The 24645-nt window shown below is 43.4% G+C and overlaps 1 protein-coding gene across 1 annotated transcript in view; it reads left to right on the top strand.

Moving 5' to 3' along the window:
- Nucleotides 1–24645, top strand: part of LOC311150347 (cadherin-4-like) — a gene marked incomplete at both ends in the record, with an annotated part of 445373 nt that overhangs the window by 363025 nt on the left and 57703 nt on the right. Inside the window, 4 exons of the mRNA XM_084187754.1 lie at nucleotides 12513–12668; nucleotides 19311–19455; nucleotides 21044–21216; nucleotides 22854–22991. Coding sequence (XP_084043880.1) covers nucleotides 12513–12668; nucleotides 19311–19455; nucleotides 21044–21216; nucleotides 22854–22991 — 612 coding nt within the window. The remainder of the gene's footprint in view (nucleotides 1–12512; nucleotides 12669–19310; nucleotides 19456–21043; nucleotides 21217–22853; nucleotides 22992–24645) is intronic.

Genomic DNA, 24645 nt, shown 5'->3' with positions numbered 1-24645 from the left:
TGACAAGACAAGACAAAGGTGATGATGATTGGGGCGGTAGTGGTTAGTAAGCTGGTGACGACGAACGCCGAAGCCTGTCCAAACAAGGAGGGGAGGCAGCCTCGGCCGAAGTCGTGACAGTACCCCCCGCACCTCAGACTCCTGGAGCGGACCAACCACCACCGGCATGAGGAGAGACACATGAAACGAGGGGTTAATATGGTAATCAGGGGGGAGTAACAACCTATACCTGACCTTGTTGATTCTCCTCAGGACTTTGAATGGCCCCACAAACCGCGGGCTCAGCTTCCGGCAGGGCAGGCGGAGGGGTAGATTCTGGGTCGAGAGCCAGAACCGATCCCCCAGTACGAAGACCGGGACCAATTGGAATCCATGCTTCACAAATAACAATCACCCACAAGGACAAGGGGGCAGAGGGAACACTTATACATGGACTAATAAGGTGATGAGAACCAGGTGTATGTGATTGACAAGACAAGACAAAGGTGATGATGATTGGGGCGGTAGTGGTTAGTAAGCTGGTGACGACGAACGCCGAAGCCTGTCCAAACAAGGAGGGGAGGCAGCCTCGGCCGAAGTCGTGACAGTACCCCCCGCACCTCAGACTCCTGGAGCGGACCAACCACCACCGGCATGAGGAGAGACACATGAAACGAGGGGTTAATATGGTAATCAGGGGGGAGTAACAACCTATACCTGACCTTGTTGATTCTCCTCAGGACTTTGAATGGCCCCACAAACCGCGGGCTCAGCTTCCGGCAGGGCAGGCGGAGGGGCAGATTCTGGGTCGAGAGCCAGAACCGATCCCCCAGTACGAAGACCGGGACCAATTGGAATCCATGCTTCACAAATAACAATCACCCACAAGGACAAGGGGGCAGAGGGAACACTTATACATGGACTAATGAAGGGATTAGAACCAGGTGTGTGTGATTGACAAGACAAGACAAAGGTGATGATGATTGGGGCGGCAGTGGTTAGTAAGCTGGTGACGATGAACGCCTAAGCCTGCCCAAACAAGGAGGGGAGGCAGCCTCGGCCGAAGTCGTGACATCGATTATTGTCACAGCCATGTATATTCCCCCTCAAGCCGATACCATGACAGCCCTCAAGGAACTACACTGGACTTTGTGCAAACTGGAAACCACATATCCTGAGGCCGCATTTATTGTAGCTGTGGACTTTAACAAAGTACATTTGAGGAAAATGCTACCGAAGTTCTAGCAACACATTGCCTGTAGTACTCGAGCTTCAAAAACTCTCAACCATTGTTACTCTCCCTTCCGGGATAGCTACAAGGCCCTCCCCCGCCCTCCCTTCGGCAAATCAGATCACGACTCCATTCTGCTCCTCACTTCCTATAGGCAGAAACTCAAACAGGAACCGTGTTAAGGTCTATTCAACGCTGGTCTGACCAATTGGAATCCATGCTTCAAGATTGTTTTGATCATGTAGACTGGGATATGTTCCAGGTTGCCTCTGAGAATAACATTGACGTATAGACTGACACGGTATCTGAGTTCATCAGGAAGTGTATAGGGAATGTTGTTCCCACTGTGACTATTAAAACCTACCCAAACCAAAAACTGTGGATAGATGGCAGCATTCGCGCAAAATTTAAAGCGCGAACCAACGCATTCAACCACGGAAAGGTCACTGGGAATATGGTTGAAAACAAACAGTGAAGTTATGCCCTCCGTAAGGCAATCAAACAGGCAAAACGTCAGTACAGAGACAAATTGGAGTCGCAATTCAACGGCTCAGACATGAGACATATATGGCAGGGTCTACAGACAATCATGGATTACAAAGAGAAAACCAGCCACGCCGCGGACACTGACGTCTTGCTCCCGGACAAGCTAAATACCTTCTTTGTCCGCTTTGAGGATAACACAGTGCCACCGACCCGGTCTGCTCCTAAGGACTGTGGGCTTTCATTCTCTGTGGCCGACGTGAATAAGACATTTAAGCGTGTTAACCCTTGCATGGCTGCCAGCCCAGACGGCATCCCTAGCCGCATCCTCAGACCATGTGCAGACCAGCTGGCTGGAGTTTTTACAGACATATTCAATCTCTCCCTATCCCAGTCTGCTGTCCCCACTTGCTTCAAGATGTCCACCATTGTTCCTGTACCCAAGAAAGCAAAGGTAACTGATCTAAATGACTATAGCCCAGTAGCACTCAGTTCTGTCATCATGAAGTGCTTTGAGAGGATAGTTAAGTATCATATCACCTCCACCTTACCTGACACCCTAGACCCACTTCAATTTGCATACCACCCCAATAGGTCCACAGACGATGCAATCGCCATCGCACTGCACACTGACCTATCTCATCTGGACTAGAGGAATACCTATGTAAGAATGCTGTTCATTGACTACAGCTCAACCTTCAACACCATAGTACCCTCCAAGCTCATCATTAAGCTCTGGGCCCTGGGTCTGGACCCCGCCCTGTGCAACTGGGTCCTGGACTTCCTGACGGGCCGCCCCCAGGTGGTGAAGGTAGGAAACAACACCTCCACTACTCTGATCCTCAATACAGGGGCCCCACAAGGCTGCGTGCTCAGCCCCCTCTTGTACTCCATGTTCACCCATGACTGCATGGCCAGCCATGCCTCCAACTCAATCATCAAGTTTGCAGACGTCACAACATTAGTAGGCCTGATTAACAACAATGATGAGACAGCCTACAGGGAGGAGGTGAGGGCCCTGGCGGAGTGGTGCCAGGAAAATAACCTCTCCCTCAACGTCAACAAAATGAAGGAGCTGATCGTGGACTTCAGGAGATAGCAGAGGGAGCACGCCCCTATCCACATTGACAGGGCCACAGTGGAGAAGGTAAAAAGCTTCAAGTTCCTCGGCGTACACATCACTGACAATCTGAAATGGTCCACCCACACAGACAGTGTGGTGAAGATGGCGCAACAGAGCTTCTTCAACCTCAGGAGGCTGAAGAAATTCTGCTTGGCCCCTAAGACCCTCACATACTTTTATAGATGCACCATTGAGAGCATCCAGTCAGTCTGTATCACCGCCTGGTACGGCAACTGCACTGCCCGCAACCGCAGGGCTGCCCAACGCATCACCGGATGTCACAGGAAGGCCAAAAAGATCATCAAGGACATCATTCACCCAAGCCATGGCCTGTTCACCCCGCTATCATCCAGAAGGCGAGGTCAGTACACGTACATCAAAGCTGGGACCGAGAGACTGAAAAACAGCTCCTCTCTCAAGGCCATCAGACTGTTAAATAGCCGTCACTAGCCGGCCTTCACCCTGTACAGTGCCGTGAACTTAGTCACTGTCACTAGCCGGCTACCACCCGGTTACACAACCCTGCACCTTAGAGGCTGCTGCCCTATGTACATAAACATGTAATCACTGGTCACTTTAAAAATGTTTACATACTGTTTTACTAATTTCAGATGTATATACTGTATTCTACTGCATTCTAGTCAATGCCACTCCGACATTGCTCATCCTAGTATTTATATATTTCTTAATTCTATTCTTTTACTTTTAAATGTGTGTGTATTGATGTGAATTGTTAGATACTACTGCACTGTTAGAGGAACACAAGCATTTCGCTACACCCGCAATAACATCTGCTAAATATGTGTATGCGACCAATAAAACTTGATTTGATTTGATTTGAGAGAAAGAGGGAAAGAGAAAGAAAGATAGAGAGAGACATTGTCGCCTCAGCACCTGACCCATAGCGAACAAAGGTAAGGGGGCCCATTCACAGCCTCTCTTTCTCCTCTGCCATAATGGCTGCGTTCTATCCATTCTTCCCTCCCTGAGCAGAGGAGAGAGAGCTAGGAGAGTCAGACCATTGTTACCTCCAGGGAGAATGGGCTCCTGATTTACCATCAGCCTCTACTATTGAGGACCAGGCTACTTTCACCATGGTGTCCTGCTAATGCAATAATTGGAAAAGTCATTCACTACTTAACTTCCATTTATTCATGTTCTATTTTATTGCTCTCGCCCTCTTCACCCAGAGCCTGCACACAGTCCATATATGAGTCTATATCACGTATGCACACACGCTCGCAAACATGTACGCACACACACACACACACACACACACCTCCGGACAAGGTCCCTAGGAGGGAGAATCACCCCTCTCATCCACCGGACAGTTTCACAGCTCGGAGGAGATAGGAATGTCAAGTATTTTGTGTAGGTGTGTGTGAAGTGTTGGAGTGTTGTTGGAGTGTGTACTGGACCACTCAGGGGAGAGGTAAAGCTTACCTGTCAGGTGTGTCTGGAACAAGTGAGAGGAGGGAGAGCAATTTATGACACACACTCACACACTCACACTGAGACACATTCGCGCGCACACACACACACACACACAATTGCACATAGAAACGGCTGTAGATGGCAATACTGTTCTTAGGGCATTGCTTGTCCTTTGTTTTGAAGGTGATGTGTGTGCATTTGCAAATCCTTTTTAACAGATACAATGCACATCAAAGGACTATAAAACTTAAAAAGAGTCAGGGAAAGAGGTCTTAATACAAAAGCATTCCTGACTCAATAAAACTAGACTGAACAAAAATATCAACGCAACATGCAACAATTTTAACGATTTTACTGAGTTACAGTTCATATAAGGAAATCAGTCAATTTAAATAAATTCATTAGGCCCTAATCTATGGATTTCACATGACTGGGCAGGGGTCAACCATGGGTGGGCCTGGGAGGCCCACCCACTTGAGAGCCAGGCCCAGCCAATCAGAATGCTTTATTACAGACAGAAATACTCCTCAGTTTCATCAGCTGTCCGGGTGGCTGGTCTCAGACGATCCCGCAGGTGAAGAAGGCGGATGTGGAGGTCCTGGGCTGGCGTGGTTACACGTGGTCTGCGGTTGTTTGAGTTGGTTGGACGTACTGCCAAATTCTCTAAAACGACTTGGGAGGCGGCTTATGGTAGAGAAATTAACATTACATTCTCTGGCAACAGCTCTGGTGGACATTCCTGCCGTCAGCATGCCAATTGCACACTCCCTCAAAACTGGAGACATCTGTGGCATTCTGTTGTTTGACATAACTGCACATTTTAGAGTGCCATTTTATTGTCCCCAGCACAAGGGGCACCTGTGTAATGATCATGCTGTTTGAATCAATGTTGTTTCCACGTCATTTCAATTAAATTAAATTGAACCAACGTGGAATAGACGTTGAATTAACATCTGTGCCCAGTGGAATGGCATTGCCACTCTCTCCCCTCTCTCTGGTTGCAGCTCTTTCCCCTCAGTTCCTCACAGTTTGTTTGTGACCTGGTGGATAATACCTGTATCTCCGCCTGCCTGTTGGGCTTTACTCCTTTTTTTCTGCTGCTTTGTAGAGCTAAAGGTAGATATCTAGCGGTTTGTTCCGCTGTGTTTTTTCGTGTTTGGAATGGATGTGTCCCTATTTGTCTGGCTTTAGCCCAGCGTCGGGTAGATATCTCCCTGGCTTTGAGGATGTTTGGTTGTGTGTGTGTATGTGTTTGTGTGTGTGCTTGTGTGTGTATGTGTGTGTGTGTGTGTGTGTGTGTGTGCGTGTGTGTACGTGCATCCGTGTGAGTGAGTGAGTGAGTGAGTAAGTGTGTTCGTGCTTACATGTGCATATATGTATTTATGTATGTACTGTATATCTCTGTATGTGTGTGTGTGTACTTGTGTGTGTTTCAGAAGGGCTGCAGAGTCTGATCCTGATTTTCAGTGAGTGAATGTCAGTCCCTGAAACAACAGGCAGACCACAGTCCCTAATTGGCACAGTTATGACAGGCCAGCAAGTGAGTTTGTGTGCATTGGCACTGATCTCAAACTGTGCCTCCAAGACTATCTAAAGGCTGTTGTACCAAGGCAACTGCATCTCCTCTTCTTCTTTCCAAAATACTTTATTTCCCCTTGTTGTTCAGAGAAAATATTCACAAACTATATAGATAAAGTTCTGAGAATGAGAGAGAAAGAGAGAGAAAGAGAGGTAAAGAGAGAAAAGTATTTTCATAATAGCGCCACTTTTTAGCACTGTCCATAGGATTACCCAAAAAGATTTTACAATAATGTTTTTGTTTCATGTTAATTGTCCCAATATAAAATTAGGAAATGGGACTTTTCCTTTTGAAAATATCTGGAGAGATATCCTTTCTTATTTTCCCAAACACAAAAAGAAATAGAAAATCCTTTCAATATTTGAAGTCGTTATAGATTATATACAAAGCTGTAAATAAATTAAAGTTAAAAAAAATAAGTTTTCCCTTTTCATTTGTCCTTTAAAATCCACTCGTTCCATGGATGGCTTATTTTGGTTGTGAGGATTGCAAAGAAGGCAATATTATTGTATTTCTATGCATGTGTTTGTCTGTGTGAGTGAGTGAGTGTGTTCGTGCTTACATGTGTTTATCCACATTTCATCCAAACCTCAACTAAAACAATAACACATGGTCAATTTGTAACCACACTCTATTACCAAATACAGACAATATGGGAAAATGTCTAGAAAGCCCTTCCTGTGAGAAGACATCTGTGCTGGATAAAATGCACCAGTCATGTTATGAGATGGTTGTAGCATTGTAATTATAATTTTTTTAACTATGTTTTATTGTCACATACACTGGATAGGTGCAGTGAAATGTGTTGTTTCACAGGGTAAAATAGAGTCTGGTGCTTATATTTGTCCTGGTTCACATATGTACAGGTGTGTGGGGTGAAATGGAAATGTATTTTTTACATAACCCACTCAGACACCCTCGGAGAGTGGGGTCACGGCCAGGGATCAGCCATTGTTGCCGGCGACCCTGGAGCAATGAGGGTTAAGTGCCTTGCTCAAAGGCACATCGACAGATTTTTCAACTTGTCGGCTCGGTTATTTGAACCAGCGACCTTTCAGTTCCTGACCCCACGCTCTAACCACTAGGCTACGTGTGCCCTACCTACACCCTACCTGCCATTTAGTGAGTAAGGACCCTGAGATTTAGTGAATCAGGTTTGATAGATCTTGTCCAATGGGAGGAGGTTTAGCTGGGGTCATGGATAAGAGCGTCTGCTAAATGACTAAAATGTAAATGTAAATATACATTTGTCTTTGTACATACCTCTCTTTATTTGCGTCTGTCTCCTTCTCACTCAATCTGTACTGCGTGGGCTGAGCTAAGCTAAGAAGGGCTCTACTGGGGACAAACACACACAGAGCTACAATACTGTGCTCAAACACACACACTGTCAGTATGCTCTCCACGCTGCACTCCTATCATATGAAAAAGAGATATCCAGTGTTTCGTGAGTTTTCCCTTCAAACAACAGTGCTAAACCCTGCATGAGCTAGCTAGACAGCGCTAAACCCTGCAGGAGCTAGCTGGACAGCGCTAAACCCTGCAGGAGCTAGGTAGATAGCACTAAACCCTGCAGGAGCTAGCTAGACAGCACTAAACCCTGCAGGAGCTAGCTGGACAGCACTAAACCCTGCAGCAGCTAGCTGGACAGCACTAAATCCTGCAGGAGCTAGCTGGACAGCGCTAAACCCTGCAGGAACTAACTAGACAGTGCTAAACCCTGCAGGAGCTAGAAAGACAGCGCTAAACCCCCAGTGCTTATACTTCTCGGGAGTCCAATCTGTCATCTCCACTAGCGCTAACTTAGCCCTTAAACACACAGACAGACAGACAGACAGACAGACAGACAGACAGACAGACAGACAGACATACAGACAGACAGACCACCTAGTTACAGCATGGAGTGGTAATGGAATCAGTGTGTTTCAGTGTTTCATCCATACAGAATGGAGACGGTTATTATAAAAAGTAAAGTAGGCCTATTTTAAATGAGAGCAGGAAGGAATGACATTATAAAATAGTTTTTCTCTGTTTTGTTATTCCTCAATAGTGTACAGGAAGCATTAATGTAAACATGACTATAATAATTACATTCTTGTATACTATTACTCAGCATTAGTAGAATAACGCTGTGCAAATAACATAGAAACGTTGTGGAAATGTTGCAGAGACATTTAGGAGCTGATTTCCCCCTTCCTCTCTGCACCCCGGTGGCAGCAGTACATATAGCATCACTCCTCTATCATATTCCTCCTCTCTTTTATTCCCCTCCTCCTCTCCTTTCCTCTCCCTTGTTTTCCCCAGAGAGCCAGTAGCACGATAATTTGTCATTTGATTCAGTTTTGCCAGGCAGACGGGAGCTTAGCTCACTGATAAGATATCCTTAAGACTCAGACAAGTTGCCAATAATGAGGAGGTTTACTTTGATCCGTCAACAAATAGGTCATTTAACCAGTGTCTGCTTTCTGACGAGAGACGATCCACTGTCTCACACATTCTCACACACACATCTACATACACACACATGCATGCACACACAAACACAACCCTTTGTCTCTAACAAGAGGAGAGAAAATAAGACAGAGAGAGAGAGAGAGAGAGAGAGAGAGAGAGAAGAGAGAGAGAGAGAGAGAGAGAGAGAGAGAGAGAGAGAGAGAGAGAGAGGAAAACTGCTCTTGATTATTAGCGACTTCAAAATCTATCCCTTTATCATTCATTACCCAGCGGAGGGCTGTGACCGTGTACACACATCTCACACACCCACAGTGACATACACACAAACACACATGCATACACACAGACACACACAAACAGACATACACACAAAATTGGAATCAAATTACTGTTTTTTGGGCAGTGTCCCTTATTGTTACACTGATGTTGTATGAACGTTGTGGGATAGAAAGACTGGGGAGACATGTGTGCAGCTGATTCCCCCCCAAGCAGAAGGACTTGAGAGCGGGTGGGAAATCAGGGGGCGGGAAGAACTGGGAATAAATGAAGAAGTGCTATCACTTCCTAACTGGGAAGGATTTATGCGCCACCGCCAAGGCCAACAGATTGAAGTAATTTCATTTTTCATGCATGGTTTCTGTCCCCATAGTAACTCCCTGAAACGGAGAGAAAGAGAGAGTGAGACAGAGAAGGAGAGGAGGGGGAGGTAGTTTGGCAGTGGAGTGTGTAATCGCTCCATGTGCCTTGTTGGGACTGGAAGCAGCATAAGAAGTCGGTGAGGTTTTTATCCTCAAGCCCCGACTTGATGCCTCAACTAAATGAGCAGAGAATAGTAGGGTAGGGAGAGTTCAACCCAGCTGCTAGTTACACTTATAGCTCTCTCTCCTCTGTTTGCTGTTGTTGCTGTTGTTTTGAGGATGGATCGTATTTGAAGTACTAGTAACCAATGCTTAAAAACAATTTGTAAATTATCATTGCCGTCAGCTTTCAAGTACTTCACTGTTCCTAATGTAAGGCCTTGCACACACACACACACACACACACCTGCAGCAGCTCTTCCAAACTGCATTAGTACTATGTCCTCTGATCCACTGACAACTCCTCTGATCTTTCAGAAGGAGAACATGTGTGGTTCACTTTCCACCTTTTATCTTTAGTAATTTTACATTCTCTCTCCCATTCCCAGTGTGTGTGTGTGTGTGTGTGTGTGTGTGTGTTTGTATGTGTGTGTGTCTGTGTGTATGTGTGTCTGTGTGTGTGTATGTGTGTGTGTGTCTGTGTGTGTGTCTGTGTGTGTGTGTGTTTCTTTGTGTCTGTGTGTGTGTGTGTGTGTGTGTGTGTGTGTCTGTGTGTGTATGTGTGGCCATAAAGCTGTGGATGGTGTGGCTGGAGATGATATGGAGATTAAATGTACTATTTTATTTATTCCCTCTCAGTGGAAGAATCAGGGAAATAATCTGTGTGTGTGTGTGTGTGTGTGTGTGTGTGTGTGTGTGTGTGTGTGTGTGTGTGTATGTGTGTGTGTGTGTGTGTGTGTGTGTTTGCCATATGAAAGGACTGTGGGGTGGTGTGGGAGATGTTGTTATTACAGCAGTGGAGAGTGCAGAGAGAAGAGGATGAGGACGATGATGATGACAGGTTGTTATAGTGGTGTTAGGAGTAGTCTGGATGACACCTGTCTGATACAATATGTCCTAGTCCTTCCCTGGTCCTTGTTAGTCTCAGGCCATTCTCTCCCTGGTGTGTCAAAAGGACTGCCAAATTGGTACCATGAGTGCTGAAAGATGGAGACAACTTTGGGGGGACTCTTTCTCTTTAGGAGCACTCATGGCTTTCTCCTGAAATAGTCACTGATTGGAGATGAGGTGGTGGATAGGAGGACTGTGTGTGTGTTTGTGTGTTATTGAGGCATGCTGAAATAGCATCACTAGCTCCCTTTCCTCTAATGGAAGGAGGTTGGAAGGCTGACTAGGACCTTATGTGGCAGCTAAATGAAAGACTCCCTCAAATGAAGCCCAATTGCTCTGCACTTCAGCCCAAATCACACTCTGTGCAGTGTACTTAATGTACTTAATAGCTCTTCTGCTCTTGAAAGCTGTGAAGATGTGTGTGTGTGTGTGTGTGCGTGTGCATGTGTGTTTGTATAGTCATGTGTGTAATAAATCACCAGCTATTCTCTCCTTAGGTTCATCTTTGTTTTTCTTGGAAACTGTGTATTCTTAATTTGCTTGCTGTCACTTTCCTAATTACGGTGTTTACGAGATGACATTTTAATTTTCTTATTTGTCTTTTTTTGCTCATGTTGTGACAGTGTTCTAAGCACAGTCCCTGTAAGAGCTGTTTACATCTCCAACTGTCAAGCAGAAGAAAATGCTCTTTGCCAAATGCATGTTGATTTCCTTTTCCATCCCCTGATGGAAGTACTTGGGTTGTGCACAATTCTATAGCACTAATAACATTCACTGCTATAGCTGTGTGCCGAGCTATGATGGATGTGTTTGTTTGTGTGTGTGTGTGTGTATGTGTCTGTCTGTCTGTGTGCACGTGTATGTATATCTTTGATGAATATATAATATCTGATGATTGTCCCCTGGCTCTGGCCCACGGTATCATTGGTCTCCCAGCTTCTATATGATAGTCCTGTAATAAACACCTTACCAATCACACCAATGGATGCAGTGGCATGGAGGAGATTATGCAGTGTTTTCCATTAGCGCCGGCCGTCGGCTAATCATCCGGTTACAGACTCATTTTCAGCCTGATACTTTTTCCACTTCATATTACCTAGGCAATTATATATATATATATATATATATATATATATATATATATATATATATATAAAAAAATTTGGGTAGTCCATTGAGTCCTCTCCCGCTTGAATGAACGATATGCATCTTCTAGCAATCTATTGATAGAATTTGCGCCTGTCAGTCACAAAGCAAGCGATGACAGGGAAACGCAGTGAACAGAATGCATCAGTGATTCGTATTTTCTGCAACATTCTGAAGAGGCAATGAGAATGTCCCTGTGTGTGTGTGTGCGGTGCACTTTGTGTAGCCGTTAGCGATGATGCTAAAAAAAACTATATTCTGGCAGATGGAAAGGCTTTGGCAAAAACCTTCTCAATATAATGTTAACTACAAAGTAGCCTATGCTTACCTGGCAGGATGATATCATGATTGTTTTAATCAATCCAGTGGGTATTTGTTTTGCAAACTGTACCATCACATGTGAGCTATAAAAACATTGCTAAACAACAGCTTCTTGCTAAGTGCACACTTGAATTAAAGGGTAACTTCAACCAAAAATCTAAATTTTCGCAGATTTTTCCCAGACCTCAAAAGTGGTCTCCTAATGTGGTTTAAGCATTGTTGTGGACTTCAAACATCCAATTTTGTTGTTTTTCTATTTAGAAAGTGTGATTTTGAGAGGGAAAACCTGAAAAAATTGGGAAAAACTGAAACCATGAAAAACGAAATGGAGAAAACGGAATTTGGGGGAGAAAAAAAACAGAATCAGCCAAAACATAGAACAGATTTTATAGGGCCCTACCTAATGAGAATTGTTTTTTAATTTAGGCTTTGTAAAATCTGAAAGATATGATACTTAAGATATAACCTTTAATTTATTTTTCAAGATAATGTGGGCTATTTACTACATTTCTCTGTTTGAATAAATACATCATTTGAGGAACAAACATCATTGTGGTAATTCATATCTTGCAGTAAAACTGTAAATAGGACTTTAATCTCAAGAAATACAGGTTAAATGTTTAAAAAAGTTACAAAATAGTCCTGAACATATAGGCCTAGACCTAAACGATATCCAAAACAACAAACAATACACTGATTTCATACATTTACAGTAATTTAAATTGTAAAGTCATGTCTTTCTACACAAGACCACAGCAAAGGTTCCAATCTGGGAGATAAACTCGATAAAATAGAGCTCCTTCGGCAAAATATGTTGTACCGGGGGCTTCTGGCTGGCTGCTATTGTGGAAAAAACTGGATTATGTGTGTACCGTCAATGCGTGGTATTATTATTCTATGCAGCATCAGAATCTACCAGTAGGGAACAAACAGATCTGTCAAGGCATTGTTATTTCTCCAATCTCCCATATTACTCAATGATTGAATGCGTTATGAAAGATGAAACCCATTTCAGAAACAGTAGTAGACCACAGAGTAAAAACTGACATTCTGTGTCTGTGTGTCTTGTTGCAGATCCGTTCGGACCAGGACCGGAACATCTCCATCCGATACAGCATCACGGGGGTGGGAGCGGACCAGCCACCCAATGAGGTGTTCAGTATCGACCCTGTCGCCGGCAAGATGTTCGTCACCAAGCCCCTGGACCGAGAGAGGAGATCATCTTACCATGTGAGTAACACACACAACCACACACCTCTGTAATGAGTTGGTGACAGGCTGGTCGGTTTTGCAGATGGACTATAGATTGACAGAGTGAAGGGTGAGGAGTGGTGGCTACAGCCACATGACATTTAACAAGTACCAATGCTCGTACAGACAATGAGAATGACTCAACCACTGTGAGTCACACACACACACATACACACGCAGACACGCACGCACCCACGAACACACACACACACACACACACACACGTAGTGCAGTATTAAAGTTAATATGCTTAGCAGACGCAATTTTCCCATGCTACCGACAAACACATCTTCAATATGTGGCTCATGTGGGATTTTGCCCACAAGCACCGTGCTAACACCAACTAATTATTATCATTAACCCGCCACTTTGATGTAGCTACTGTAGGAATTATGCTTGTTGCTTTCACTCCACAATTGCATCTCTCTCGCATTTTCTCTCTCTCTCTCCCTGCTCCTCACATCTCTCCCTCTGTTTGCCATGTCTTTGTTTATTTGTTGGACTGAACTCTGTCTAAGTTACAGTCACAGAGAACTCAGAGGCCCAGCTTTCCATTGAGAGGCTGAGCTGGGCAGATGTATGCCCAGGAGGATGCAGGATCGATGGGGTGATTTGTTAGGAATGGCCCAGGCTTGGTGACGGGTGCTTGAATTAAAGCCCAGGCTGTATGTGTCTCTGTCAAACTTTGGTAAAGAACCAAATGTAGCCACACAGTCAGAACTTCTGACTCAGAAGCTATATAAGCTATCCTCTATGTAAGGAAGACTAAAATAACATAAGCTATGAAACTACCATCCAGTTTTTTTTTATTTAAGAAAAAAATGTTGTGGTAAAGGTTATCTTTCATTATCTTACAACTGCAATACCCTTGAAGGGGAGGAATAATTCCTCAAAGCGACATTGTTGCCAGCTTTTTCATCCGACATTGGGTATTAATGTGTGTGGTAACACTTAATTTTAAGGGGTTCTTATACAGTGTAATTACAAGTGTAATTACACTAACAATTATTGTAGTTCATTGTAATAACTCATAGTTACACTGTAATAACAACATGTAACTGGTGGTAATTGCAGACTGTAATTACAGAGGTATAACAACAAATGCTTGTTACCATGCTTGTTACAAATGGGCAAGTTTTCACTAAATTCACCAATTTAGTTTCTTCTCAGCTGCATCTGATTCAGTAATAACTGTCACAAGGTTGTAATGTCTTGTGGACAGAAGCGCTGGGTGTCCAAGATTACAAAGGTTGGAGGCTCAATAGCTCTAATTACCTACCCGTGAATGCGCACTCTTCAAAATCTCCACTCGTTGTTGCGCGCAATTGCCCCCCAAAAAGTTTACCATCTGGGTTAACTTGGTTGAGTTTACAATAACAGATCAGATATAGGTCAGCCTCACTGACTGGGCTCTACCATATGGGTGTATTCCCCAAAAATGTATAATTAATGTGTATGTTACCCATTATAACAACCTGAACCTCCTTGCCCTCCAAGTGAGAGGATAAACCTACTAGTACACCACAGAGTACATGTAATATCTGCAGAAGTACAATGTAATTACTAGGTGTTACACAGAATTTAGATAGTTAAAATTAAGTGTAACTTGAAGGGTACTTACTTGTAATGAATGTGTACTTATATAGTAAGTTACCAATTCTGACAATCTAATCGTCAGCTTCTGAAAGCGCCAGCCAAGTGAGAAAATAAACACACTAATACACAACAGAGTACATATCTGTAATATCTGCATAAGTACAAGGTTGTCGGTTGTTTTTACACAGGATTTAGCTATTTAAAGTGAAGTTTAACTTTATAGTTACTTATGAGCAATTTCTATATAATAACTTATTACTCATTACCAAGTGTAAATACCTACAAACAAAAGATGAGCTTCTACTTTAGTCAACTTTATTGCAACATGTAAAAATACTTTACATTTCTTACATAATAATAAGCATTTTTATTGTTAGATTCATAATTTGATTAATTAAATTAAACAAAGATATATAGGCCTACTCAATATAAACATAACTTTTCTAGTGGCGACTCAAATATGTGGCCTATAGTATCACGAGTAGCCTAGATAGCTAGCTAATTTAGAAAAATGGGATTGTCTTTTTCTTCCCTTTGTAGCCCTTTCCTGCAGTCAATGACCAAAAGTGTCCTCTTTGGCCTCATGGGTGGAATGTTATTAATATTTTTCAGAAATCCATCAATAATAAAGATTTATTATTTTTTTACGACGAAAATCGTGTGTTTTTATGTCAAACAGTTTTGTTATATTTCAGTTTTCTGTGATGTATATAAAGGGTAATATTGGGATGCAAACTCAAAATTGAATGCATTTTACCTCTATATCTGATATGATACAGGTGTCTTCTTTTCATTAAACCATGTGTGTGAGGTGAATACTTTTGTTTCAAATTAGATTTGTTTAAGTACCAAGAATCTCTTGGCACAATAATCGCTCAGTGGGCCACACTCTCTGTGCATTTTCCCATCCCGGAGTCTGAGACCTTGTGGGAATCTGTAGTAGAGAAGAAGAATGTATGAAAATTTAGCATAGACACTATAAATTAACCCTAGTTATCATCATCATGATTTCTATAGTTTAGGCATATAGCTAGCTAGCCCTAGGTAGTTGTTGTGTTATCCAGCTATCAATAATAGTGCTTGTGTTGGCACAAGTAGCTAGCTAGCTAGCTAGTTAACGTTAACATGCTGGGTGTCTCACATAATACCCTTAGGGTACAGATACCCTGAGAACAAGGTTCAGGGAAGATAAGACCATCGAGCACAGCTAACGTTAGCTAGTGAGTAGCACCATAGCATATTTGCCACTTTACCGTCTAAACCACTGTGAAATATATTTTCTACTACCAAAACTATTGTATTTTCAGCTGTTTGAAGCTGATGTAGAAAACCGAAAGTAAAAGTAAAAATTAAACTTAAGAATGGGAATCATACAAATAGCACACATAGAACAGATCTACCGCTTCTTAGACTTGCTTTCAATGAGAGTGACAGCTCTATAACACACATTTCAGACTGCAATTACCACCAGTTACATGTTGTTATTACAGTGTAACTATTAATTATTACAGTTAATTACAATACGTGTTACAGCATAATTACACTGTAATAAGGACCCCTTAAAATGAAGTGTCTGATTTCATAGCATGGATTAAACAAAGACACTAGAAAAGTTGGGAGGCCAAAACGTCCTTATCTCCAAAACAAGCACGCTCCAATTCATAGCAGGACATTCAGTCAGATGCATCCAAGGGAAAAATACTTCAGGGCTCTGGGTCTTGTGTTCTTTAAAGGCCCAGGGCAGTTAACAATGTGATTTTCCTGTGTTTTATATTTCCACACTATGAGGTTGGAATAATACTGTACAATTGTGAAAATGATGATAATGCCCTTTTAGTGTAAGAGCTGTTTGAAAACACTGCCTGATATTTCAGCCTGTTTAGGTGGGATGGAGTTTTGGCCTTCCATGGTGACATCACCATGTGGTAAATTAGTTAGTAGACCAATAAGACAAAGTTCCAAACCTATCTGCCAATAACAGCACATTTTCAGTTTTCCCCTCACCACTCAGACCACTCCCAGACAGTTGCTAAGAAGCTATTTTGGTTCTTTTTGACAATTTTAATTGAAAACTATCACAATAAGGTACTTAACTGTTACACAGAAATGATTTGATATTGAGATAAAAACGGCTGCAGTGGACCTTAAAACACGGCTGGTAATCTCTGACTGGCGGTGTTATTGAATGAGGGTGTGGGCGCCGCGTAGCGCAGCGCTGGGGGAGAGATAAAGTTTTGTGGGCTCCCAGGCTGCAGTTTAGCAGGGAGCGATGGCAGGGCACGGATATTGGGTGCAGGGCCAGATCAGACAATGCAGAGGAAAAAGTAAAGTCAAATTAACCTTTGGGAGACCCGGCGATGCAATTTTTGTGAAGGCGGAGAGGAGAGGGGAGGGGAATGTAGAGAGATTGGAGAGGATGTTCACCTGTCTTAGAGGAAGGAAGTGGATGGGGCATCCTACTGATTATTTTTCCTGTCACAAGGCCACAACCCTCCTGGCAAGAGGGTAAGGTTTTTATTTGATAGTTGTCATGGCGATACCTCAGTTGACGCCCTCTCACTGTCCTATCAGAAGCACATAATAGAGAGGTTCTGCTGCTCCAGATTGTAACTATACATTCCTCCCCTTCTCCCCTCTCCTCTCTTCACTTTCCTTCTCTTCTCCTCCTTTTTTAAAACTTCTTCCCACTTTCCTGCTCTTATCTTTTTACCTCCTCCCCTCCGTTCCTCCTCTCCTGCCCTGTTCTCTCTTTTGAAGCTTATACCCTGAGAATCAGATAGGGTGGTGGAAGGTCTTACTACGTCCGCTCCTGTGTCCTGTTGATAGTCATCTCAGACATTCTAACAGGCTACATATTTGCCAGCATTTGCCTGTAGCAGTGGAATGTTGATGTCATCCTGATTCCAGTGGTCCATCTGAAACACCAAATCGTTCCTAAACCTTCGTCGTTTCACGCAGTCTACAGGGATATTGTTGAATAAATCATTGTCGATGATATAAAGTATGCTAGTAAGGTCAAATAGTGAAATATAACTCCCTGATTCTAAAAGATATCAGAATGACCCTCTCCCTGGGTGCAGTAAAAATAGAGCACTGATGTTTATTGAATCTTAACATATCCTCTACGGCTAACCAAGATATATTACCAGCATTTTTCTCCTGCAGTGTTCTTTATCAAAATATTTTTATTTTAAGATTTCTGGGGAGGGAAAGGCTGTCTGGACAGGCTTTCCAGCCTGTATAGATTTCGGTATTAATTTCGGTGTCCAAACTATGTGTGAAATCCTACTGCTGCTATTGCTCTAGATTAGGATGCAGTCGAGCAGCAGTTCACATCGACTCACTGTGTTTGTGATGTTGGCTATAAGATTAAGAGATTTTGGGATTCCCTTTCAAATAAACCAACCACAGAATGTTGGAGTGAGATCCAAGAAGACTAGGAGAAGAAGGAAACAAACAAATAGAGAATATTTTGAAGGGAAGCCAGCTCTTTAAAACGAGAGAACTGTGTTGTTTGTTACTTTCAAGAAACTAGTCCTGAGAATTAGGTGTTGGAGATAAGAATGCTGGGACAATATTGTAGTGTGGGAAATTTCTCTCACAGAACTTTACATTTAAATGAAATGTAATCATAGTTGTTGTTTTGTTGGTATATGTGACCGACCGCCTTGAGTCGGTCTTATGTATAAAAATTTGAAATTCTGTTTTTTACTTTGGAAAAAAGTAGAGACTCAGAGCTAGAAAATGTTATATCATACACTGCAGTTGAGGAACAAATGGGAAAGTAATTCTGCTTTGAAAGTTGATAAACTTGTAGCCCCACTTTTGAGAAAATGTCCCTTGAATGTTTTGAGACACCTACTGGAGAGTTCTTCTTTGTCTACACCCATTCAGCATCGTTCATATCCTCTTAAGCCTTAGCCCCACCCATCTCTTTAAGGATTCACGTGAGGCCATGTGCTAAACAGTGTGTACGGTAGTGTACAACCAAAGATTTCAAGACTAAAGGCTGGTTTATGCTACTTCTATCGACATGTCTGTATACAGTTGTTCTATTGTCGTCCGACATCAAACTTGTCGTTATGAAAAAGTATAAACACAAAAACGACAGGCTGCATGACATCAGCATCCTTGGGGTCCAAAATAGCATAACTGGTGCATTTTAACACCAATAAACCCATATTTTTCTGAAAATATAGCTTGCTAGACTCTCTTACCCGTATACATGGATGAACGCTTCTCCCTCTCTGTCGCGGTTGACATGGTTGCCCTTAGTTTGAAGATGTAATCCAGACAGGTGTTTTATACAACAGCCTTCTGTGTTCTCTTTTCGACTCCCTCTGCATTTGCAATCAAACGCCTGAATTTTCTCCTTAGCTATCATACTCTGCTTCCACCGGGCATTCCACTGATTTCAAAACTCTGTCCTCCAGAAAGTGGAGAGCCTTAGCATCACCTGTGCAGTTCTTTGTCATATTTTTTTTTTTTACGCTTTAGAAAGGATTACCTACACATACTAAGCAGCTCATGTTATAGACAGAAGCGTGCTACATGGCAGACCAATCCGAGAACTCATCTCTTGGCATGTCCAGCCCATCCATTATCTCAGCCAATCATGGCTAGCGGGAAGGTTCCTGTCTTTTTCTATGGCTAAACCAACAAGGCTCGTAATTTAACAATTGTATTTGTATTTACAGATAGCAGACAAGTTTGTTTTTAAGGCAAAACAAATATTTTCAAATGCTTCTCCTGTGAAGTAGTGATGCGCGTCATACGCCTAGTTTCCTGAATCGAGTCACATATATTATTGGTGCTGGGTACCCATTGGGCTGTGCAGTTATGCAATGCAACGTTGTTCATTTCTCTCTGGTCCTGTTGTTTTTCAGAAATATGCCATAAGGCAGTGCATAGCTTCGGTTACCACACTGCATATCAAGCATATCATGTTACCGATGTTGAGTTTGTTAATGGCAGCATAACTGACCCTCTATCTCTATCTCTCTCTCTCTCACCCTCTCTCTCCAGCTTCGTGCCCATGCAGTGAACATGAATGGTGAGCGGGTGGAGAGCCCCATAGACCTCTACATCTATGTCATAGACATGAACGACAACCGGCCTGAGTTCAAGAACCAGGTCTACAATGGATCTGTCGACGAGGGCTCCAAGCCAGGTAAACACAGGGATGGATGGATGGAACATTGTCTCTTTCTCACTGACATGGACAGAAGAAAGTTACTACATAAATCACACTGTAAAGAATAGTGAGTTTTACCGCAGTCTTTGCACATTAATTTGCTGTTCTGCGTGAGAAAAATGGAGCCCATAGAGAATACATACAGATATATATATATACTTTTTTTTTGATTGATAGATAGATTGATTCAGTTTCACATTCCACTTGATTTAGCCCAGAGGCATTTGCTCAGATGGAGAGCTTCTGTCCTGCAGTGTGCTCATTTAGCTAGCTCTGCTGCTGGCTGCATGGCCATAAAGCTGTGGATGGTGTGGCTGGAGATGATATGGTGCATAAATGTACCACGCTTTAGCTGCAGCTCCACTGACTTATTTTATTTATTCCCTCACAGTGGAGAGAAAGGCTGATGAGCCAGATCATATTGCACTAGAGGTGATCTGAAATCTGAAGAGGTGTCCAGGTGCTACATGCACTTTCCTTTTCTCACTAACTCTCTCTTTCTTTCTCCTTTTTCACCCTGAAGTGATTTTTCTACAAACTCCCCCACCCCAACACAGACACACACACGCACATGCACAAGCACACACACACATCACCAAACCTCTGCAGTAGTATGCGTGACATTCAGCCGAACAATAATCATTAAAAAAATAGTTTTAGAATTAAGAGCTCCAGTCATTTCAATGGTAAGCCAATTACAGAGTTGAATTAGTTTTCAAATTAAAGACTCATTTAGGCCCCTAATCCTGTCAGGCACAGAGTAGGACGCCCGTACAAAGGGTCCACATTAAGCCCCCTAAGAGCGCCCCTTAATGAAATTACCCAGGCAATGGGTGACACAGTGTGAGTCTCCAGAGAGAGAGAGAGAGAGAGAGAGAGAGAGAGAGAGAGAGAGAGAGAGAGAGAGAGAGAGAGAGAGAGAGAGAGAGAGAGAGAGAGAGAGTGATGGGTGAAAGATTGATAGTCTCCCTAGTTGGAACCAAATGCAGAGCCCCTCTCTGTCTGTCCTTTATCCCTCACTCTGTTCCTCTGCTCTTTCTTCCTTTCCTTTCTCTCTGAGTCATTTGGAATCCTATTTCTCTCTCCTCGGCCCAATGGACAAATGTTGCTTTGAAATGGTGGTTGCGGCTGGAATTATCTCCGGACGGAGCTTGTTACTGGAATGATATCACTATCTCTAATAATAACAATTGGAAGCAACTGGTGGAGAGGAGAGGAGAGGAGAGGAGGCAGAGGGAGAGAGGGAGAGGGAGCGAGACAGCTGGAGAAAGAGAGAGAGAGAGAGAGAGAGAGAGAGAGAGAGAGAGAGAGAGAGAGAGAGAGAGAGAGAGAGAGAGGAAGAGAGCAAGACAGCTGGAGAGAGAGAGAGAGAGGGGGGGACAGAGAAATGAGAAAGGAGAAAGGAGACAGGAGCAGAGACTGGGACAGAGAGAGAGAGGAGCGTAAACAGGGACAGAGAGATAAAGAGAGAGAGTGAGAGATCAGTGTGTGCGTGACTGTATGTGCTTGTGTATCTGTCCCTGTCTATGTATGCCCCATCTGACTGTTGCCTCCTCTTCCTCAGGTACGTTTGTGATGCACCTGGCAGCCTTCGATCATGATGACAACACCACGGCCAATGGGATGGTGCGCTACCGGATCCTGTCCCAGACGCCACACAGCCCCATCCCCAACATGTTCACCATCAACAGTGAGACCGGAGACATTGTCACCGTGGCAGCAGGCCTCGATCGCGAGGTCAGTAACCCTGGTAACGCTGGTGGGATGTGTTCTCACTCAAAAGTAGGGCCCAGAGTTTTTCCTGTTCAGGTCAGAAAAACTCCTGGCCCTCCACATAAGGAAAGAGGATAATGTCATGTGAAACTCAAGGTTCATTTCCCACAGTGTGTTTGTGTTGTGGTAATAGCAGTGCTGGAACTGCCTCTGGGAACAACCTGTTCTCAGAGCATTTCGTATTATTTTGTATGTAAATCCGAGACTCTCCATTTAGTATGATACAGTATGTTACGTTTCATATGGTATGTATTAATTTGTGAATGTCCATCACCCATTTCGTATGATATGTTACGAATTACAATTTGTATTATATGTTTTGAATTTTCAAAACATACAATATATTACGGATTTGCTAAACGTACTATATGTTATGATTTCTGCTAAATGTATGATATGTCACGAATTCTAGATAGGTGGCTAGGTGGCTAACGTTAGCTAGCTGTCTAACGTTAGCTAGGCTAGGGAATGGGTTAGGGGTTAGGGTTATGGCTGGGTTAAGTTTAGGAGTTAGGTTAAATGGTTAAAGTTAGGGTTAGGGGAAAGGTTAAGGTTAAGTTTAGGAGTTAGATTAAAGGGTTAAAGATAGGGTTAGGGTTAAGTGAAGGGTTGGCTAAAATGGTTAAGGTTAGGGTTAGTGGAATTGTTAGCTAACATGCTAAGTAGTTGCAAAGTAGCTAAAAAGTAGTAAGTAGTTGAAAGTTGCATACATTTTTAAAGTTGTCCGTGATGAGATTTGAACTCTCAACTTTGGGTTAAATACCTACCCATCCACCCCAACCAACCACCCTATTTTCATTTTTGCTTTAAGTAACCATCTGTCTTATGTAACCATACCAAATGTAACATACAGTATCATACTTATTTGAGTGTCTCTGATTTTACATCTAGTCTATGAGACCAGGCTGCTGGGAAAGACTTCTGTAGCAGAATCATTCAGATGATGGGATGTTTGTAGGCTACACTGAGTGTACAAAACATTAGGAACACCTTCCTAATATTGAGTTGCACCCGCTTTTGCCCTCAGAACAGCCTCAATTTGTTGGGGCATGGACTGCAAGCTGTCGAATGCGTTCCGCAGGGATACTGGTTCATATTGACTCCAATGCGTTCCACAGTTGTGTCAAGTTGGCTGGATGCCCTTTGGATGGTGGACCATTCTTGATACACACAGGAAATTGTTGAGCATGAAAAACCCTAGCAGCACTGCAGTTCTTGACACACTCAAACTAGTGTGCCTGGCACTTTCTACCATACCCTGTTCAAAGGCACTTCAATCTTTTGTCTTGCTCATTTACCCTATGAATGGCACACATACACAGTCCATGTCTCAATTGTCTCAAGGCATAAAAATCCTTCTTTAACCTGTCTCCTCAACTTCCTCTACACTGATTGAAGTGGATTTTACAAGTGACATCAATAAGGGATCATAGATTTCACCTGGATTCACCTCGTCAGTTTATGTCATGAAAAGAGTTCCTAATGTTTTGTACACTCAGTGTATTTGACCATTGAGTGCTTTGTTTGACTGTGTGTATGTTTGATCACTAGTTGCTCTGCTTAACTCTTTATTTTCTTCTTTCTGTGTGTTTGTCCTGTAGAAAGTGTCCCAGTACAGCATCATCGTCCAGGCCACGGACATGGAGGGCAACCTAAACTTCGGCCTGTCCAACACGGCCACCGCCATCATCTCTGTCACAGATATCAATGACAACCCACCCGAGCTCACCTCCAGAACCGTGAGTGGAGGGAGGAGAGAGAGGAGGGGAACATGGAGGGGGAGGGGGAGGGAAAGGGGAGGGGGAAGATGGGGAAGGTATGGGAGATGGAGGAGTGGAATTCAGGGAGAAGGGTAGAAGATGAGAGGGATGAGGAGAGAGGGAGAGGGGAAGGGGTGAAACACAGCCCTTGTATCATCTCAGAGAAAGCACACACACCTGACCTGAGTGAAATAAATGTCCAATCTTGAGCTTTCATCACCTAGAAAACAATAGCAAGCAGACCTACCTATGATAATAGTGGTGATAATGGTTATAAGTATGATCCTTACCGTATATTTAAAAAAAAGTAATTATTGGAGGCACAGGACCAAATCAAAGTAGAGAATGAAGTGTGTGATCAAACGGCATGGAGACTAGCACACATTGCTGCCAACGTATCCATACATCTTCTGGTTACCCAGGGAATGTTGATTGTTATAGCCGGGTCTCCAAAAGTGCACGCACGCACACATACACACACGCCCCCACAAAAGAGACAGACAGACACACACACACAGTCGTACCCTGGAAGCACTACCAGCCAGACATAGTAAATGTGTGGAGGGTGAGTGGAGGGATGCAGGGTTAGGGGGGTGGGGAGGGGAGGGGTGAGGTTGAGGTTGAGGTTGAGGGGGGAGGTGGGGGGAGGGGGGAGGCAGGGAGTAGAAGAAGTATTCCTGATAGTTGGGAAATGAGAAAACTCCAAGAGTGATTTGTTATCTGGATGGCTGGAATGGGTAGGATGGCTAAAAGAGTAAAGGAGGGTTAGCTGAGAGGAAACAGTAAGTAAGTGTATGTGGGCTGTAATTTCTACAGCGAGGTGCTTGACACAAAAGTGTATAGGGAGAAATGATTCTGTGTTGCTTTGTTGGAGCGTGTGAGAGCGTGTATAGCAGGGGAGGGGTATACTTCAGACCTTTTAAGTTATTTATGTGAAAACAATTAAGCAGTTAGATCATCTTATGATTGTAAGCAAGGATATGTCAGGTCATGAGCTGAATTGAAATCCGGGTCCTGGGTATGTGTGATAGGTACTACACAGTGCAGGTAGCAGGTGGTAAGAGTTTGTATATGTGTTAACTTATATGCCTTATGTGGCAAACAAAATGAAATATCCCTCTCACACCCCATCAGCTAGAGAAGGTGGGGGAAGGTGAGAATGAGGAGAGAGAGAGAGAGAGAGAGAGAGAGAGAGAGAGAGAGAGAGAGAGAGAGAGAGAGAGAGAGAGAGAGAGAGAGAGAGAGCGAGAGAGAGAGAGAGAGAGAGAGAGAGAGAGAGAGAGAGAGAGAGAGAGAGAGAGAGAGAGAGAGAGGGGGATGCTTTAGCGTTGATATGAGATTGTTGTAAAATTTGGGGACAGGCCCTTGAGCAGGTGTAGTCATGTGTGTGTGTGTGACTGTGTGTGTGTGTCTCATTAACCCTGTGTCAGTCATTAAGGCGTGCTGAGCCCTCCGGTGGCCCAGGTGGCGATCTGAGCTGATTAACTCAGCTGTTTATCAGTGCAACAGGAAACAGCTTACGCAGGTGGAGCGCTTCACGACACAATCATTAGGAGAGCACTGAGAGTTGAGGAAGAAGGGGAGGGAGGAACGAAGGACATTTAACAAGAGAGAGGGAGATGGGGAGAGAGCA

This window comes from Coregonus lavaretus (assembly GCF_964263955.1).
Source record: "Coregonus lavaretus genome assembly, chromosome: 22".
Taxonomy (NCBI): Eukaryota; Metazoa; Chordata; class Actinopteri; order Salmoniformes; family Salmonidae; genus Coregonus; species Coregonus lavaretus.
This window is presented reverse-complemented; position numbering and strand designations above follow the sequence as displayed.